Source organism: Eubalaena glacialis, chromosome 1 (assembly GCF_028564815.1).
Source record: "Eubalaena glacialis isolate mEubGla1 chromosome 1, mEubGla1.1.hap2.+ XY, whole genome shotgun sequence".
Classification (NCBI taxonomy): domain Eukaryota; kingdom Metazoa; phylum Chordata; class Mammalia; order Artiodactyla; family Balaenidae; genus Eubalaena; species Eubalaena glacialis.
Window position 1 is genome coordinate 24,372,038 of NC_083716.1, and position 21,472 is coordinate 24,393,509.

At 42.0% G+C, this 21,472-nt stretch overlaps 1 protein-coding gene across 1 annotated transcript in view; it reads right to left on the reverse strand.

Moving 5' to 3' along the window:
• Positions 1-21,472, reverse strand: part of SORCS3 (sortilin related VPS10 domain containing receptor 3) — a 596,683-nt gene that overhangs the window by 104,818 nt on the left and 470,393 nt on the right. Inside the window, exon 8 of the mRNA XM_061193540.1 lies at positions 11,097-11,186. Within this exon, the coding sequence (XP_061049523.1) occupies positions 11,097-11,186 (90 nt within the window). The remainder of the gene's footprint in view (positions 1-11,096; positions 11,187-21,472) is intronic.

The window sequence follows — 21,472 nt, forward strand, 5'->3', positions numbered from 1 at the left end:
GAGATGTCTAATTGGATTTGGCATGCAGGTGGCCACTGCTTACAATGGCTAGCAGATTTTTAATGGGACAGTGGAGAGATGGATGTGGGAGAGCTGAGGGCAGCTAGCAGTAGGTTCAAGAGTGAATAGAAAGTGAGAAAAGAGGTTAAAACTACAGATAACTCTTTAAGAAGTGAGGCCATGGCACAGCAAGGAAGGATAAATCAGTATTCGGGGAAATGTAAAAGTTAAGGACAGTTTTTGGAGGGGCAAGATGGCGGAAGAGTAAGACACAGAGATCACCTTCCTTCCCACAGATACAGTAGAAATACATCTACACGTGGAACTGCTCCTACAGAACACCCACTGAACGCTGGCAGAAGACGTCAGACCTCCCAAAAGGCAAGAAAATCCCCACGTACTTGGGTAGGGCAAAAGAAAAAAGAAATAACAGAGACAAAAGAATAGGGACGGGACCTGCACCAGTGGGAGGGAGCTGTGAAGGAGGAAAGGTTTCCACACACTAGGAAGCCCCTTCGTGGGCAGAGACTGCGGGTGGCAGAGGGGGGAAGCTTCAGAGCCACGGAGGAGAGCGCAGCCACAGCGGTGCGGAGGGCAAAGTGGAGAGATTCCCGTACAGAGGATCGGCGCCGACCAGCACTCACCAGCCCGAGAGGCTTGTCTGCTCAGCAGCTGGGGCGGGCGGGGGCTGGGAGTGGAGGCTCGGGCTTCGGTGCTAGCCGGGAGGGAGTCCGGGAAAAAGACTGCAGCTGCTGAAGAGGCAAGAGACTTTTTCTTGCCTCTTTGTTTCGCGGCGTGCAAGGAGAGGGGATTCAGAGCGCCGCCTAAACGAGCTCCAGAGACGGGCGCGAGCCGCGGCTATCAGTGCGGACCCCAGAGGCGGGCGCGAGCCATGGCTATCAGCGCGGACCCCAGAGACGGGCATGAGACGCTAAGGCTGCTGCTGCCGCCACCAAGAAGCCTGTGTGCGAGCACAGGTCACTCTCCACACCGCCCCTCCCGGGAGCCTGTGCAGCCCGCCACTGCCAGGGTCCCGTGATCCGGGGACAACTTCCCCGGGAGAGCGCACAGCGCGCCTCAGCCTGCTGCAACGTCACGCCGGCTTCTGCCGCCGCAGGCTCGCCCCGCCTCCTCCGTACCGCTCCCTCCCCCCGGCCTGACTGAGCCAGAGCCCCCGAATCAGCTGCTCCTTTAACCCCGTTCTGTCTGGGCGGGGAACAGACGCCCTCAGGCGACATACATGCAGAGGCGGGTCCAAATCCAAAGCTGAACCCCGGAAGCTGTACGAACAAAGAAGAGAAAGGGAAATCTCTCCCAGCAGCCTCAGAAGCAGCGGATTAAAGCTCCACAAACAACTTGATGTGCCTGCATCTGTTGAATACCTGAATAGACAACGAATCATCCCAAATTTAGGAGGTGGACTTTGGGAGCAGGATATATTAATTTTTCCCCTTTTCCTTTTTTGTGAGTGTAGATGTGTATGCTTCTGGGTGAGATTTTGTCTGTATAGCTTTGCTCTCACCGTTAGTCCTAGGGTTAGGTCCGTCCGTTTTTGTTTTTTTTGTTTGTTTGTTTTTTTTTACTTAAAAAAATATTTTTTTCCCCTAATAAATGTTTTCTTAATAATTTTTTCCTTATTTTCTATTTTTAAAAAATTAAAAAAATTTTTTTATTAAGTTTTTTCATATTTTTTATTTTAAAAAATTAAAAAAATTTTTTTTCTTAATAAATTTTTTCTTAATAATTTTTTTTTCTTATTTTTTATTATAATTGCTTTATTTTATTTTATTTTATCCTCTTTCTTTCTTTCTTTCCATTTTTTCTCCCTTTTATTCTGAGCCGTGTGGATGAAAGGCTCTTGGTGCTCCAGCCAGGCATCAGGGCTGTGCCTCTGAGGTGGGAGAGCCAACTTCAGGACACTGGCCCACAAGAGACCTCGCAGCTCCACGTAATACCAAACGGCGAAAATCTCTCAGAGATCTCCATCTCAACATCAAGACCCAGCTTCACTCAACGACCAGCAAGCTACAGTGCTGGACACCCTATGCCAAACAACTAGCAAGACAGGAACACAGCCCCATCCATTAACAGAGAGGCTGCCTAAAATCATAATAAGGCCACAGACACCCCAAAACACACCACGAGACGTGGACGAGCCCACCAGAAAGACAACATCCAGCCTCATCCACCAGAACACAGGCACTAGTTCCCTCCACCAGGAAACCTACACAACCCACGGAACCAACCTTAGCCACTGGGGACAGATACCAAAAACAACAGGAACTACGAACCTGCAGCCTGTGAAAAGGAGACCCCAAACACAGTAAGATAAGCAAAATGAGAAGACAGAAAAACACACAGCAGATGAAGGAGCAGGGTCAAAACACACCAGACCTAACAAATGAAGAGGACATAGGTAGTCTACCTGAAAAAGAATTCAGAATAATGATAGTAAGGATGATCCAAAATCTTGGAAATAGAATAGACAAAATGCAAGAAACATTTAACAAGGACGTAGAAGAACTAAAGAGGAACCAAGCAATGATGAAAAGCACAATAAATGAAATTAAAAATACTCTAGATGGGATCAATAGCAGAATAACTGAGGCAGAAGAACGGATAAGTGACCTGGAAGATAAAATGGTGGAAATAACTACTGCAGAGCAGAATAAAGAAAAAAGAATGAAAAGAACTGAGGACAGTCTCAGAGACCTCTGGGACAACAAACGCACCAACATTCGAATTATAGGGGTCCCAGAAGAAGAAGAGAAAAAGAAAGGGACTGAGAAAATATTTGAAGAGATTATAGTTGAAAACTTCCCTAATATGGGAAAGGAAATAGTTAATCAAGTCCTGGAAGCACAGAGAGTCCCATACAGGATAAATCCAAGGAGAAACACACCAAGACACATATTAATCAAACTATCTAAAATTAAATATAAAGAAAACATATTAAAAGCAGCAAGGGAAAAACAACAAATAACACACAAGGGCATCCCCATAAGGTTAACAGCTGATCTTTCAGCAGAAACTCTGCAAGCCAGAAGGGAGTGGCAGGATATACTTAAAGTGATGAAGAAGAAAAACCTACAACCAAGATTACTCTACCCAGCAAGGATCTCATTCAGATTTGATGGAGAAATTAAAACCTTTACAGACAAGCAAAAGCTGAGAGAGTTCAGCACCACCAAACCAGCTTTACAACAAATGCTAAAGGAACTTCTCTAGGCAAGAAACACAAGAGAAGAAAAACACCTACAATAACAAACCCAAAACATTTAAGAAAATGGGAATAGGAACATACATATCAATAATTACCTTAAATGTAAATGGATTAAATGCTCCCACCAAAAGACACAGACTGGCTGAATGGATACAAAAACAAGACCCATATATATGCTGTCTACAAGAGACCCACTTCAGACCTAGAGACACATACAGACTGAAAGTGAGGGGATGGAAAAAGATATTCCATGCAAATGGAAATCAAAAGAAAGCTGGAGTAGCAATTCTCATATCAGACAAAATAGACTTTAAAATAAAGACTATTACAAGAGACAAAGAAGGACACTATATAATGATCAAGGGATCAATCCAAGAGGAAGGTATAACAATTGTAAATATTTATGCACCCAACATAGGAGCACCTCAATACATAAGGCAAATACTAACAGCCATAAAAGGGGAAATCGACAGTAACACAATCATAGTAGGGGACTTTAACACCCCACTTTCACCAATGGACAGATCATCCAAAATGAAAATAAATAAGGAAACACAAGCTTTAAATGATACATTAAACAAGATGGACTTAATTGATATTTATAGGACATTCCACCCCAAAACAACAGAATACACATTTTTCTCAAGTGCTCATGGAACATTCTCCAGGATAGATCATATCTTGGGTCACAAATCAAGCCTTGGTAAATTTAAGAAAATTGAAATCGTATCAAGTATCTTTTCCGACCACAACGCTATGAGACTAGATATCAATTACAGGAAAAGATCTGTAAAAAATACAAACACATGGAGGCTACACAATACACTACTTAATAACCAAGTGATCACTGAAGAAATCAAAGGGGAAATCAAAAAATACCTAGAAACAAATGACAATGGAGACACGACGACCCAAAACCTATGGGATGCAGCAAAAGCAGTTCTAAGAGGGAAGTTTATAGCAATACAGGCCTACATCAAGAAACAAGAAACATCTCGAATAAACAACCTAACCTTGCACCTAAAGCAATTAGAGAAAGAAGAACAAAAAAACCCCAAAGCTAGCAGAAGGAAAGAAATCATAAAGATCAGATCAGAAATAAATGAAAAAGAAATGAAGGAAACAATAGCAAAAATCAACGAAACTAAAAGCTGGTTCTTTGAGAAGATAAACAGAATTGATAAACTATTAGCCAGACTCATCAAGAGAAAAAGGGAGAAGACTCAGATCAATAGAATTAGAAATGAAAAAGAAGTAACCACTGACACTGCAGAAATACAAAGGATCATGAGAGATTACTACAAGCAACTCTATGCCAATAAAATGGACAACGTGGAAGAAATGGACAGATTCTTAGAAATGCACAACCTGCCGAGACTGAACCAGGAAGAAATAGAAAATATGAACAGACCAATCACAAGCACTGAAATTGAAACTGTGATTAAAAATCTTCCAACACACAAAAGCCCAGGACCAGATGGCTTCACAGGCGAATTCTATCAAACATTTAGAGAAGAGCTAACACCTATCCTTCTCAAACTCTTCCAAAATATTGCAGAGGGAGGAACACTCCCCAACTCATTCTACGAGGCCACCATCACCCTGATACCAAAACCAGACAAAGATGTCACAAAGAAAGAAAACTACAGGCCAATATCACTGATGAACATAGATGCAAAAATCCTCAACAAAATACTAGCAAACAGAATCCAACAGCACATTAAAAAGATTATACACCATGATCAAGTGGGGTTTATTCCAGGAATGCAAGGATTCTTCAATATACGCAAATCAATCAACGTGATACATCATATTAACAATTTGAAGGAGAAAAACCATATGATCATCTCAATAGATGCAGAGAAAGCTTTCGACAAAATTCAACACCCATTTATGATAAAAGCCCTGCAGAAAGTAGGCATAGAGGGAACTTTCCTCAACATAATAACGGCCATATATGACAAACCCACAGCCAACATTGTCCTCAATGGTGAAAAACTGAAACCATTTCCTCTAAGATCAGGAACAAGACAAGGTTGCCCACTCTCACCACTATTATTCAACATAGTTTTGGAAGTGTTAGCCACAGCAATCAGAGAAGAAAAAGAAATAAAAGGAATCCAAATCGGAAAAGAAGAAGTAAAGCTGTCACTGTTTGCAGATGACATGATACTATACATAGAGAATCCTAAAGATGCTACTAGAAAACTACTAGAGCTAATCAATGAATTTGGTAAAGTAGCAGGATACAAAATTAATGCACAGAAATCTCTTGCATTCCTATATACTAATGATGAAAAATCTGAAAGTGAAATTAAGAAAACACTCCCCTTTACCATTGCAACAAAAAGAATAAAATATCTAGGAATAAACCTACCTAAGGAGACAAAAGACCTGCATGCAGAAAATTATAGGACACTGATGAAAGAAATTAAAGATGATACAAATAGATGGAGAGATATACCATGTTCTTGGATTGGAAGAATCTACATTGTGAAAATGACTCTGCTACCCAAAGCAATCTACAGATTCAATGCAATCCCTATCAAACTACCACTGGCATTTTTCACAGAACTAGAACAAAAAATTTCACAATTTGTATGGAAACACAAAAGACCCCGAATAGCCAAAGCAATCTTGAGAACGAAAAATGGAGCTGGAGGAATCAGGCTCCCTGACTTCAGACTATATTGCAAAGCTACAGTAATCAAGACAGTTTGGTACTGGCACCAAAACAGAAATATAGATCAATGGAACAGGATAGAAAGCCCAGAGATAAGCCCACTCACATATGGTCACCTTATCTTTGATAAAGGAGGCAAGCATATACAGTGGAGAAAAGACAGCCTCTTCAATAAGTGGTGCTGGGAAAATTGGACAGGTACATGTAAAAGTATGAAATTAGAACACTCCCTGACACCATACACAAAAATAAACTCAAAATGGATTAAAGACCTAAGTGTAAGGCCAGACACTATCAAACTCTTAGAGGAAAACATAGGCAGAACACTCTATGACATAAATCACAGCAAGATCCTTTTTGACCCAGCTCCTAGAGAAATGGAAATAAAAACACAAATAAACAAATGGGACCTAATGAAACTTAAAAGCTTTTGCACAGCAAAGGAAACCATAAACAAGACCAAAAGACAACCCTCAGAATGGGAGAAAATATTTGCAAATGAAGCAACTGACAAAGGATTAATCTCCAAGATTTACAAGCAGCTCATGCAGCTCAATAACAAAAAAACGAACAACCCAATCCAAAAATGGGCAGAAGACCTAAATAGACATTTCTCCAAAGAAGATATACAGATTGCCAACAGACACATAAAAGAATGCTCAACATCATTAATCATTAGAGAAATGCAAATCAAAACTACAATGAGGTATCATCTCACACCGGTCAGAATGGCCATCATCAAAAAATCTAGAAACAATAAATGCTGGAGAGGGTGTGGAGAAAAGGGAACACTCTTGCACTGTTGGTGGGAATGTAAATTGATACAGCCACTATGGAGAACAGTATGGAGGTTCCTTAAAAAACTAAAAATAGAACTACCATACAACCCAGCAATCCCACTACTGGGCATATACCCTGAGAAAACCATAATTCAGAACGAGTCATGTACCAAAATATTCATTGCAGCTCTGTTTACAATAGCCAGGACATGGAAGCAACCTAGGTGTCCATCATCGGATGAATGGATAAAGAAGATGTGGCACATATATACAATGGAATATTACTCAGCCATAAAAAGAAATGAAATGGAGGTATTTGTAATGAGGTGGATGGAGTTAGAGTCTGTCATACAGAGTGAAGTAAGTCAGACAGAGAAAAAGAAATACAGTATGCTAACACATATATATGGAATCTAAGGGGGGAAAAAAAGGTCATGAAGAACCTAGTGGCAAGACAGGAATAAAGACACAGACCTACTAGAGAATGGACTTGAGGATATGGGGAGGGGGAGGGGTGAGATGTGACAGGGTGAGAGAGTGTCATGGACATATATACACTACCAAATGTAAAATAGATAGCTAGTGGGAAGCAGCCGCATAGCACAGGGAGATCAGCTCGGTGCTTTGTGACCACCTAGAGGGGTGGGATAGGGAGGGTGGGAGGGAGGGAGATGCAAGAGGGAAGAGATATGGGAACATATGTATATGTATAACTGATTCACTTGTTATAAAGCAGAAAGTAACACACCATTGTAAAGCAATTATACTTCAATAAAGATGTTTAAAAAAAAAAAAGTTAAGGACAATTTTCCTAAGGAAATTAAGGAAAGGTTAACATCATTGTCATTATCATTATAATAAATTATCTAAAACATATTTCCCCCTGTTCTCTTTCATTATTCAAAGTGGGATTAACTGTATTCTACTGTCAAAAACAAACCCAGCCTCAGGTAAGGAGAGAGTTGATTGGAAAAGACCATTGGAATAGGGAGAACACTCTGATCAAAGTATCTGCAAGCACCTCAGAGTGAAGGCAGAAAAGAATTACTCGTATTGGGAGAAGTAAAGCAAGGCTAACATGAACTGCGGGGAGTGGGGTGAGTAGTTAAACAGGAAATTGTTTTCCTTAGGGTCAAGCGATTCTCGTAAGGAGAAAAGCCAGACTTAAGTCTGGTCCAGTCAAATTAGCAGGCATTTTGTCCAGATTGGTCAGTGGGGACAAACAGTTCAGCGAATCATTTATGAGACAAAGAACAGGAACCTGGTCTTGCCAGAGGTAAATACGGGGCACATTTAAGAGAAGGGGGGTTCTTCGCAGTAAGCCATATCCAGGAACACAAAAGGGTGGGGGGATTTCTTAAATGTTGCTGTTCCCAGGAGCTTGGGGCTCAAGTCAAGCTCAACATTGTTACCGCCAAACTGAGTTCCGTACAGAAACAAACCAACCAACACGAAACAATTTTTTCTCTTGCAGAAATGACAGAGTAGCGAGTTAAGAACAAGTCCAGAATCTAAGAGGCAAGAAGAGGTCTATCAGACTCAGAGGGGTCCAGTGAGGCAGGCAACTCTGAGACCAAGAGCAGCCTGGGACACGACCCCACGAGGAACTCGCCCAACAGGTTAAGAGCGTCAGCAGTATTTCCCCTGGAACACAATCGCTGCTTAGACTTGCCCAGCGCTTTACACTTTACCAGCAACGAGCCATTTGCTGCATCCTTACAACTTTGCCAGATGGAATGGTATTATGATGCCCATTCTACAGATGAGAAGACCTGGGCTCACAGATGAGCAGCAGGCAGAGCTGGAATGAAAGCCCTGGGTTTCTGCTCTTGAGCTCCATCTTCTTTTCCCGAGGCTGCCATGGCTTCTGTCATCTGTCTCCAAGCCCTCCGCAGGTGCGTGCTTTACACGGCCATCGGCCTGAGACTCAGCGCCAGCCCAATGCCCAGGGGCTGGGTTATTGAGGACTCAGCGCAAGGCTGCTGCTCTTAATAATGTCACTCTTTATTAATGGACTTCATCTCCTTCCCTGCAAAACACTCGGAAGCCATGGAGTGCCCCAGGGGAGTGTATTCTGAACAGTCAGCTGGGAGTAGAGGTGGGAGGGCCATGATGATGGGCAGATCTGCTCTGTTTCTGTTTCTAAGCAAGATGCCCAGCCGCAACTGCACCACAACGTGGAACAGCAACAACTTGCTTAAAAGCCATTTCCATTTTTAAACAATGGAAAGAACCAATCTCCCTCCACCCACTCTGTCCTCACCTCCTCGGCCCAGGCTATGAAAACCCGGCCAATGCCAACGAATGAAGGGGATCGATAACCATCCAGCTATCTTCACAACAGCCCTCATGTTAATGAGAAGCTGTTCTGCATGAAGTTCTATCAAAGGGGCTGCACGGATGGTAGTCTACCACAGTAAATTGCCATGGGGTTGCTAATCACTGATGGAGTGTTCTAGGGTTGTGATTGATGCCAGGCTTCATTTATCCCCACCTGCAGCCACATTGCCCAGGGGAGCAAACTGTTTGCTTTTCTGAGAAATTTAAAAATACATAAAACAGGCATACATACAAGAGGCAAAATAGGCCCTACATGGAGAATGTGGTTTGGAAAGTTCCTGAAACTCTTTTCCTGGACCAATACATGGAAATCACCAGGCTGCTGCTAAGGGTCATTCTCCTTTAGAAAGAACATGATCGTGAACTTCCGCTTCCTCATCTTCTGCAGGCAGGGATGCCTCTTTCCTGCTTGGGTTTAGAATATCTGATGGGTACATCCTGCAACCATAGTCCTAGACAATGGGCCTATAAAGCCAATCACAGAGACATTAGAGAAAATGAGAAATTAATGCCCACGGCCCCCGAGGCTACTTCCCATGGTCCCTGCGAACCTCGTCAGCCTCTCTACCTCTCTCTGTGCAACCCAGTCTCTCAATATGGTTTTCCAGTTTGTTAAATGAACCATTCTCTCTTAAAATCGGGCCAGTATATGTATTTTCTACCAGCTTCCCGAACACTTGCTTGAAGGGTTAACTCCTTATCTGTCTTGAATCATCTTAAGCATCACTTTCTTTAGGAAACTTGTCTTCACTACCCATATTTGGTGAGCTCCAACTATCATGTCACAATGGCCCTTGAACTTCTGTACCTATAATACTCCCTACACCCACAGTTGCTTGTTCAGTATCTCTCCTCTACCAGAATACAAGCTCCATTAAGGCAGGGAACGTTTGTATCTTATTTACCACTCTAACCACCGAGCTTAGTTCAGTGCCTGGCACAGAGTAAAAACTTAAATGGAAGAAAGAATAGATCGATGGGTGAATAAACGAAGGAACAAATGAATGAATGCATATGTGCATGCTTATATGAATAGGTGAATGTATAAAAGCAACCAGGGGTAGATGGTTATCCACCTTCTTATCCCATAATCCCTTCTACCTCTGTACTCATTTCGCCTTTCATGATCTGTTTCCTAGTACCAACTTAGAGATCCAAGTCTTTGTAACATTACATTTGATAACATGTCCAACCTGAGACTTTGCTTCTTTGCAGCCTTAATAGGTGATGCAACTAAAGCCCTCCCACGTTCACACCGAGGTTCTAAGATCTGTCTCCTCCCAGAAGCCATTGTTCACAGGGGATGAGGTCCACAGAGTAAGTTTTATGATTTTCCAATACAGGAGTTAAAATGCCATGATTTGATATTAATGTTATAGTAAATTATTCCTTTTTAATTACTCATAGTGGCAGAAGGGAGAGGAAGCACAGGCAGTGCATTTATATTTAGCATTAAAAGGTAGAGAGACGCAAGAAAGCCATGAGACTAACCTGTCCACATCTATCTATCTATCTATCTATCTATCTATCTATCTATCTATCTATCTATCTATCTATCTACCTATCTATATATCTATGTATCTATCTATCTATCTACCTATCTATATATCTATCTAACTATCTATCTATCTACCTAGCTAATATCTATCTATCTATCTATCTATCTATCTATCTATCTATCTATCTATCTATCTATCTATCTACCTATGGCTTCTGCCTGGGCCATTCTAAGCCTGGCCCTCTACTTGTCAATAAGGCCCTTGTGAAAGGGAGGGGCCCTCAGGAGAGCTTGCAAAGCTAGTGTTCCTTTCATTACCAGTCCTGGGAAATGACCCAAGATTATATCGGATGTTTGAATCATAGGAAATCAAAACTCTTGCCTGTGTACCCTGCTGAGAGGGGAACACAGAACCCAGATTCAGTGACATCAGCAGAGGCTAAACCCCGCAGTGGTAAGTCAGGCTGAATGCCAGCTGTCTCCCAGGCAGGGATCAAACCTTCTGCAGCCCAACAGGGCAGCCTCTCCCCACCGCTTTATCTGGCAGGACCCAGGGGAGCAGGAGGTGCGTACCTTGGGCAGCGAGTACTTGGGCAGCTTTATCTGAGTGAAGGCTTCTCTTCGGTAAGATACGTAGTAGCTGGCTCTTCCACCAGTTGTTACCTGTATCGTGGGGAAAACACAAAAGGTCAGATGGGGCTACAGATCACGGCACAAGGTGGAAAGCAGTAGCCTCTCCATCAACAGCCACAGTAGGTTTGTGACAACCTTTTAGGGAATACTCCCTGTTGGCTTTGATCCTCCAACTCCACAGTGCCCTGAGTTGCTCCTGTGACACAGCACTTAGACAATAAGTGAGCAATTCCAACAGTCTTTCCCTGTGGCTGGCAATGTCTGTGAGAGCAGGGGCTCTGTACTTTGTCACGGTGCTCTGAATACATACACACTTAATAAATATTTTCAACTGAAAACAGAGAAGCTACTGATGTCTGCTGTACCCATGATCTATATATTCTTTTTTTTTTCAACAGCTTTTAATCCACTGCAATGATGACATGATTGTCAAAGAAAATTTGTTTTGTATCTGAACAATTACTATTGCTCAAAGCCTTATTACTTTGAAATTAATTTCACTTCCTCTCTGAGCACAATTTTTTTCCTTCCTATTTACAAATCCACGCACTGAGCAGATATTTACTGATTCTTTCCATGTGCTAGTTAATTAAAGGCATCAAAAGTCAGAGAAAGAACTCTGGATTTGAAAGTCAGAAATCTTAGGTCTGAGTCTCAGTTCTACTAGCTCATGGCAGGGGGAGTCAACATCTGAAACCTCACCTGGCAACAGATGGATTCTTGGAGGAACCTGGAAACCACTCCAAGAGATGGTCCCCTGGCCTGGGCTTGCTGGAAAGTCTCACCAACATGGCATAGCTCTGCAGATGGCTGCTCTTGGCCCAATTATCCTAACTCAGGGGAAATTAATATTCACAGGAGAAGACAACATAGCCGGCTCAGAGAAAATAACAGGAGGACAGTCGCAAGCAGGCTGCTGTGCTGAGGAAGCAATCGCTGGAATCCCAGGCTCCTGCTGAAGACAGGCCAGTCCCCTGACCCTGGTCCAACCCTAGTGCCCATCCACAGCGGCTGCTGGGAGCAGGAGGGGTATAACATCTCTACTGAAAGCCACCCATCGCTCCTCACTCACAAGAGGTGGCATTTCCCATGGCTCTCCTTTGACCTGTGCAGATTGCAAGCCCACAAAGCAGGCACCACAAGCTGCCAGGTAGAACAGATGTTCAAGTCAGCATGAAGGCAGAACCTTGGAAAAAACTTGGTGCAAAGTCTTAGGCTGTGAACCAAGAGGAGAGACTGGTTTCCCCCTGATGGTCACTGCTATCCTTACATCTCTATTTTCTAATGAGAATCATTCTTATCTTGTATTCCAAGACTTTTTTTTTTTTTTTTTTATAAGACATCTGTTCTGAATCTATATTGTTCCGTGTTGGCTTACAGGTGGGGTGTTGACAGATTAAGACCAATGAGTTGCTGAGAAGTCTTTTGTTTTTCTTTTTTAAATACATCTCAACTACATAGAATCAGATTAAAATATAACCCTTGGTTCTAAGCATAGTCACCATTAGTCCTGGCATGATCCTATTTATTTGCTTCTTTAATTTGGTTTTATTTTTAATTATTAAAGCCAACACATGTAAATGTACCTGCAAACCCAAGAACTAGATCAGTAGTTTTTAAACTTCAGCATGCATCAGAATCGCCCAGAAAGCTTGTTAAAACTCAGACTGCTGGGCCCCACCCACAGAGCCTCTGATTCAATCAGTCTGGGATGAGGTCCAAGAATTGTCTTTGCTAATAAGTTCTAGATGATGCTGATGCTGCTGGTCTGGGGGCCACACTTGGAGCAGCACAGAACAAGAACTTCAGTGCCAACTGACATGCACCTCTATGCCTCTGTGCTCCTCACCTGTCCTGACCCCTGCCTCCCTCTGAGATGTAGCTACTGCCCTGAGTTTTGTGTTTACAGTGATAACAAAGTCTTTTTAAAATTAAGGCAAAATTCATACAACATCAAATTAACCATTTTAAAGTGTACAATTCGGTGGCATTTAGAACCTTCACAATGTTGTATGACCACCACCTCTGACATAGTTCTAAATCATTTGCATCACCCCCACCCAAGAAGACCCTTTACCCAGCGATAAAGTTTTTAAAACCCCCAAATATATCCTCTGGTCACCTATCATGTGCTTGAAAATCAGTTCTCCACAGAACATCTTGAATTTCACCAACCTCACCCTTAGTGAATTAGACCAGTGTCAGAATCCCGTTACTAATGTTGGCCAGAGGTCAGCAATTAAAAGAAGCATTTCCCCCGAAGACCCGGTCACCTCCACAGGGAACAAGATGACAGCACCACCAGGCTTCTTATCAGCACCACAGAGCAAGGCAGGGCCCCTTGGGGTTTCTAACTTACCAAGGGCCAAAGGAGAACAGAGTGGTCCCCTTGATAGGGTCCCGCTGACCTGACTCTGGAACTCAGCCCAGCCATGCCTGTATGGCCCTGTGCAAGCACAGATTCTCCCTCTCTCTCTCTTTCACACACACACACACACACACACACACACACAGAAGCTCACACACACAACCTGGGAGAGTTTCTGCTTAAATAAAGCATGAAGATGGAATTACACTTCAGAACTACCATGGAATAATCTAAAATATTAAAGGGCTGCACGAAGCCCAAGGAGCCCAGAGGTTCCCCAGTACCTCTGATGCCATAGCATCCCCCAGCGACATCAAGCTGGCTCCCGCAGCTCTGCCTCTGTCCTGGCTGTCCACTCTCTGTACTGCAGAAATCCAGCTGATACTTCAAACCTCAGTGTAAGGCCCTGGAGTTCATGGAAGGGTTGTGGATGCCACCAATTCATTATAACTTCTCCCTCCTCTCATCTCCTGAATTTTGTTATTTCCATTTCTATAGCACTTTCAACATTTACTCTTGTGGTGTACATATACCTATAATGATCCCTCCATGTCTTATTATAAGGGTGTAACTTCTTGATTACTAAGTAATGCTGGTCTCACGGGAGGCGATTAGGGGATGCATGATGATAAAAATAATGATAAAACTGTCAACAATTGGGTTCATCTACCATGCTCCAGAACCTCCCTGACATAATTTATCTAGTTTAATCCCACTGACAACCCTGCAGAGTCTATAAAATATGGAATGACTTGCCCAAGATAAGACAAATATGAACCTAGTAAAGATTGGCTCTAAATCTGTTCTCCTCCTCCCTTGACTGAGACAAATCCTCTATTCATCTTACTCATGTCAACAATTGTAACATTTCCTTAATTCCAACATCTTTAAAAAAAGTTTTTTAAATCTCTGTAATTGACTTGTGTGTATACGTTTGTGTTTCTTCATATTCCCAGAGAATCTGTCATGACATTGACACTGCATCTTAAAAATGATGTCTTCTTAGAAAAGAAGTGAGGTAATAAAAACAAGAGGAATAGTAATTACCATGCAGTGAGAAAACTTATTAGGTGGAAGATGCTACAGTAAGCAGTTTCTAAACCATAGTTCATTTGCACTTATATATACACATATACATATATATATAGATATATATATTCCTGACATGTAGAGGATATGTATATACATATGCTCTACAGGTCAGGATATTGAGGCTGAGAGAGGTCACTAATTTGCCCAACATCATACAGCCTTTCATTGTCCCAGCCAGTGTACAGCTCCAGCCTATGCTTAAAAATTTAAGTAGGAATGAGCACATCTCCAAAACGGCAGGCATAGGGCAGGAAGTCAAAACTTACTGACTGAACAATGAATTGTGATTCATTTGCTTAACCAGAGAGCCTCTGAATTTGATTTTCTCCATTGTTTAGTGACTACACGGTGGCCGTAGAGAAGAACTCCATCCCTGCCCAGTCCCTGCTGGTCACAGGGACTTATCTCCAAATAGGAGTTCTAGCATTCCCTCTTAGCAGCAGAGTACTCCCAATGCTGGAATGATACCAGCCTAGTGCCTTTGCTGCCTCTCCGCTATTATTTGTGTGGTTCTCTGGCAATCACACAAGGAAGAAATAAAGTTTAGCGACTATTAATCTATTTTGATGAACTTTTCTCTTCCTTACAAGCAAATCTGCTGGCACTGTAAATCCCAGAGATTATTACTACTTTCCCTTTCAGTGACACCTTTTATTTTACATTTGATGGATGTCATCCAATTATTTGCTCTGGGACCATCCGTCATGCTAAACACAGAATTAGCTGGGCCTCTTCCTTACTAATGACTGGCTCGTTAATCTGATTTTCTGGATTTCCATTTTACAGGTTTAATTGGGCTCCTGGCCAGTGAAAATGATTCCTTTGGACAAATGCATTGGCCGTTAAACACATCTGTCTCTTCTGACTTGTTCCCATGCCTGCCGTAACCAAGTCTAAACTGACATATCCTATATTTTTTTTCACTTCTCCTTGCTTCTGGATGATGACTTGCCCCGTAGGAGAGAGAGAAATTTGCCCCCCAAAATGGAACCAGAGGGCCTTGAGTCATATTGAGCCTGCTTCTTCCATAGATAGAAGAAAACTTGTAATGTCTCTAGAATTCATAAGTGGGCATAGGTAATCTGAGAAGAGAAGCAGAAACTAATATTTTCGAATATCTATCATGTGATGAGTGCTGAGTATCCACAATACTATTCAATATCCACAATAATTATTACTGTTATTATTGTTAAAACTATTATTAGTACCCTACAAGGTAAAAGTATTGATAATATAATGTTTTTTGAGCATTTATTAAATACCAAGCACTATTCTTCTGTATGTACCAGCTTTCTGTTTTATGGTCAGAGGAGAAATTGAGGCATAGGGAACTTATACAACATACTCAAAGACACACAGCAAGTAAATGGTGGAGCTGGAATTTGAACTCAAGTTTATCCGACTGCAAAGTTTATGCTGGTCCCTCAGACTATGTGAGGTTTCCAAACCTCTCTATGGAAGGGAATGGAACCCAGGTCATTCAGTTCCCAAGTTCCTGGATAAGATGCCCACCAACAAGGCAGATCTTTCTCTGGTAGGGTTCATGTCAATTTCCCAGCCCTGAGAAATCAATGCTCTATTGTTGCACAGGAGTGAACAGTGCTGCTATTGAAATTGGTGAATAAGAGGGACTATAATGGAAATAAATTCAGCTTACACGAGAGCTGCTGCCCTCATAGGAAGTGACATTTAGAAGCTTTTCCAGCTAGAGGACCTTGCTGGGTCCAGTACGATGTGAAGAATCTGTCCAAGCCAAGAGAAATGACCATCTTTATAGGCATACGTTAGTTATTTCTCACGCAGCCCTTGCATTGTCTCCTCCTCCTTAAAAAATGAGAGGGAACAGCTGAGTGTTATTATGCCCAATTAACTTTTCCAATTTCTTTGCTCATTAATTCTATTCAGATTATTTAAAATAAGTCTTGACGTTGTTAGGCCTTTCTCTTCCTCTCCACCTACATAAATCCTTTAAAGATCATATTTCTTCTTTAAGAACAAAGAAACAGGCTTCTGACTACCGGGCCATAAGAGTCAATAAATAGCCATGGGTCTCATTAGGATGCAGCTTTAAGTGTCAGGATGGCTTCTACATGGCAGGTTATGTCGCCTCTGTCATCTTGAGTTCATTTTCTGAAAGCGCTCTGCTAAGGCACTACACTATGTGTCTGAATCAAACCTGTGTTCAGCATTTAGAACAAGACACCTATCAGCAAGCCATCTCCTCTGCTGGACTGTTTGATGTTGAATTTAGTGTTTGTCAAACTGGTGTTTGCTCGTTTTATGTCCTAGAGGCTCTGGGATATTAATGCAATGTGCAGTTTTATCTGCCTGTTTCTAGAAAGAGTGGGTCTAATGCCTAACACAACACTCCTGCTGAGGCTGAACCTCTTTGAAACAGATTTGCCCATAAAATTTTTTATTGGGCCCCTAACATAGCCCCAAAATAGCTTTACCAAGAATAGATTTGGGATAAGATAGTTGATGTGAAGCCAATATTGCTCTCTCTCTCTTTGTATGAGGGATGTGTGTGTGTGTGTGTGTGTGTGTGTGCACGCGTGTGCTTGTAGGGCCAGTGTTGGAGGGAAGACGTGTACTGAGGTTGCCAGCGCACTACTGGCCAAAAAATACTGACAAATCAACTGCCACTTTCACCAGTCCTGCCAAGAGACTTCTTGGGGCCTTCACTGCCTCTGGGGAATGCTAGTAAGGTAGAGAAAAGGTGGTGAGTTAGAAAAGCATGGGACAAAGACCATGTCTAGATCTAGACCACACAAACAAGAAGAATCAGTAGGCCTGACTCTCTGAGACTGTTTTTTCAAATATAATAAAGGAGCTGGGCTTGATAAGTTCTCAATTACATATTTTCAAAGAAGACTCTTCTTCTGATTTTTAAGCATTATAGCACATTGGTTGGGATCCCAGACTTGTGTTTGAATCCTGCTTCTGCCATTTGCTGGTTTGGTGACCTTGAACAGGTAATTTAGCCTTCCTAATTGTTTCTTCTGGAAAATGGAGACATTAATGCTACCTAATGACATGTTATCATGAGGAATGAATCTACCATGGCATGTAAAGAGTTTTAGCCCTATACCTGACACATCCTAAGTACTCAATGCATATTACCTGTCCCTGCTGAACTAGAGGCACAGATGCCTGTATCAGTCTAATATCTTAGAGGACTTAGGGTGACTGACCATGGCAACAGTTTATATGTAAACTGGAGGCTGTTCAGGAAGTGTCAGGGTTGCTACATGGGCTACCTGGTCAGAATCGACCAGGGATAGAACACTGAAATTCTTCTTGTTGCCCTCAGCAAGGATGACTTTGTAGAGAAGACCACCTATGGAGACCACAAAGTCAACGTGTTTTGTGCCAGAGATTTGACCATTAAGCAGCTGCAAGTCTTATCTTCATGTTTTAGCTTTTATGATTTAAAAGGAAGGGAAGAAGCTCTTGGGATGCCCACTTGACCCTGCAAAATGGAAGTTCATTGTCTTTCCTCTCCTAGTTTTGTTGGGGGATAAAAAGGCAAAGATAATAAGTGCAGCAATAAAAAAAGAACTGATATGGATTTGAATTGTCATCCTGGAGTATAAAATTTGGGAGCGTTCGAATACTCCCAGTTAATATAATAACAGAGACAGCTAAAAAGCTAAAACAGAGACAGTCTATGTTGAGTTCTAGATCAGGATGTCAGAGCTTCACAGAAAAAGGAAACACTACCCATGGAAACCTTAAAGACAAATGTTAAAACTTACTATCAAAACACCTCCCCTGCTTCCTCTTTCACAAATGTCCCTGTTTCTTGTGCACTGTGAGTTTAATATGGTTTTGTAAAAGACAAACTGAGAAAGGGCTAGAAAAGATATTGCAAGGAGTCAAGCTTATATAGCCTTCCTACACTTATGTAAGTTTTTCTCTTTCAGATATCACATAGCCTATTTCCTTTATACAGGTAGACATTATGAGGTCAATTAATTGGCTGAAATCTTCCCAAGCCAGGCTCTGTCTTTTCTATAACATCCCAGAATTTCAGAAAACAAAAACTAAAGAGTGGGAAAGGAGAAGAAGGAAGAAAGGTAAAAGATCCCAGTATCTGTAACATCAGTGATTCTAGTTTCAGCTTGATCATGTATCAGACATGCAATTTTAGGCATGGTAACTAGTCTCTTGGAGTTCCAAGGTTATTTTTCTATGAAAACGGAACAAATAATAATTATCCTTCTCTTACAGAAAAGTAAATGCGATAAGATAATAAAATGCTTTCATGTTAACTATAAATTGTTTTACAAATACAATGAGTAGGGTGTTATGATTGACCTGTATATGTACCCAGGAACCCAAAGATTTTAGAAGTATTCTCACTGACAAATTGCTGTAGAATGAATGTTTGTGTCCCCCCCCCCAAAATCTGTATGTTGAAACGTAATCCCCAATATGATGGTATTTGGAGGTGGGGCTTTTGGGAGAGACTATGGTTCTTATAAAAGAGACCCCAGAGAGCTCTCTCTTTTTCTAACATGTAAGGACATGGCAACAAGATAGTCGTCTATGAACCAGGAAGTGGACCCTTACCAGATACCAAATCTTCCAGTGCCTTAATCTGGGGCTTGCCAGGCTCCAAACCTGTGAGAAATAAGCTTCTGCTTTTATAAACCACTCAGTCTATGGCTTTTATAGCAGCCTTAGTACAGAAATCAAGCTGATGATCCACATATGCCCACTCTATTGATTGTTTGGGGCACTGACATTTGCCATTGGGTCAGTAGCTGTATATAGTCTGTAGGGCTATAGCTATCTACAGACTGAAAGGTTAGAGGCAATACAGAATATGAGAAGAAAAGCAAAAAATGGATGGGCAGAGCTATAGATCAGATGTGTCTTCAGCCACATGGGATGAATGGCAGGTGCACATAGCTGCTTTGAGAATGACTAATTTTATTGATATGTGCAAGATATTTTAAAGATCCTAAAAGGGCAAGGAAAACAAAGCCATTCATTTTCTAGAGAAGCAGGGATGCTTCTTTGGGACATGGGATTTCCAGACAGACTTGGAGATACCTGGGCTGCTAGATATAACAGGAAAACTTTGCCAACATGGGATTTGCATGCCTCATTTTGGGACAGCAGTGGACGGATTTAAACCATCTGTCAAGCTGTTTCTCAGAAAACACTGTCACCTCCCCAAGAGAGCCATGAATATTTGTAAAATGCCAACTGCTACTCTGCTACTTTTTGGAGCTTCCCCATTGTACTCTCTGTGTCATGCCTGTCCTATCCTCCAACAGCAGAAGTGTCACTGTTGGAGAGTCAAACTCTGTGCTCACCACTTTGTATGCACTGTCTGCCCTCATGCACAATGACCTTGGAGGAGAGATACTATGCAGCCCCACTTTACTGATGAGTTCATTGACATGGATAAGGTCACTCAGCTCCAAAGTAGCAGAGCCTGGATTTGAACTTGGGTCTTTAAATTTTGACAATGTCCACTACACTTTGCAACCCTGAAAAAATCGAAAGTGTCTACTGCAGAGCCTTTCCAAAGAATAGCTAGTTTAAGACCAGTTACCTGGAGGGATTCATCCTGACACAAATCCCAGCATTAACGAATTTCACACCAGCTTACATCAAAAGCTACCTCCTTAAAGAGTCCTCCCCCATCCCAATTTCCCAGCTGGAAATTCAGCTTTTCATCCTCTGATTCTCAGGGCCCTTTGCTTGTAGCTCTCTCGTTGCACTTATCAGCTGCTGTCCTGAATTACTGGAAGAGGGTACATCTTAGGTCTCTGGTACTGTATTATCTTCGAGGGTAGACAATGTGTCCTGTTCCCATTTAACCATCTCTTAGTACCTGGCACCCATGTCATAACTCATATTTGTATTCTACTTCATGCCATTAGTTTTCATTATTGGACTGAATCTCATTTGGTTGGAGCACAAGCATGCAAAGGAGGTCTAATTACATTCCCATGTTAGGATTCAGGGGCCGGAGGCCCAGACAGGCCACATTATGTCACCTTGCTACTAAAAGGTAAGGCTCAAAGCCAACCTCAGAACTTCTGACTTGAAGCCCAAGGCTCTTTTCAAATTGCTTCGGTCTGTGTTCACTAAGTCAAGATCAGAAAAACACAAAGTGGAGATAATTGCATGGATTTTTACAAGTGGGTTGTGATTTTACATCAAATACTCCTTTGAGTGGTTGGCAACACCACAACATGGAAAACCAGGTCATGCTTTCCTGTGGGAAACAAAGAAGCACATTACAAGATGTTCTTCCCCACCCACTGCCGAATCCACATATTAATTAAAGGTCTGGCCGAATTCACATCGTCCCTTGAACATTAATCATGTTTAGACATCTCATTAGGGATGAGAGATGTCTGGCCCCAATTCTACTATGTGTTACATATATCAATCCATCAGCAAATACTTATTCAGCACTTTTGTGCCCAGGCTGTGTCAGGTATCACAGGAGTCATGGGGCTGTGACCTCATGGAGTTCACCATTTCCTTGTAAAAACAAGCCAAACATGTAAGATGTACAAATGACAATACAAAATGAATGCCAATGCTATGGTACTCTGAGCAGGGCAAAGGCTAAGAGCTATAAAACAGAGAAACGCCCCACCCCGGAACCACAATAGTTTACACAACTTATGATCTTTCTAGACTACAGTAAAATCAGTGCTTGGCACTGTGAAGTCCACACTCATCCTACCTCATTTTATAGATGAGACGACTGAGACACGGAGATGGCAGAGTGACACAGCTGGCAAAGGGTTGGACTGGGGTTTCAGCTCACGTTTGCCTAACTCCACACACACACTCACATAACTGCACACACACCTGGTAATAA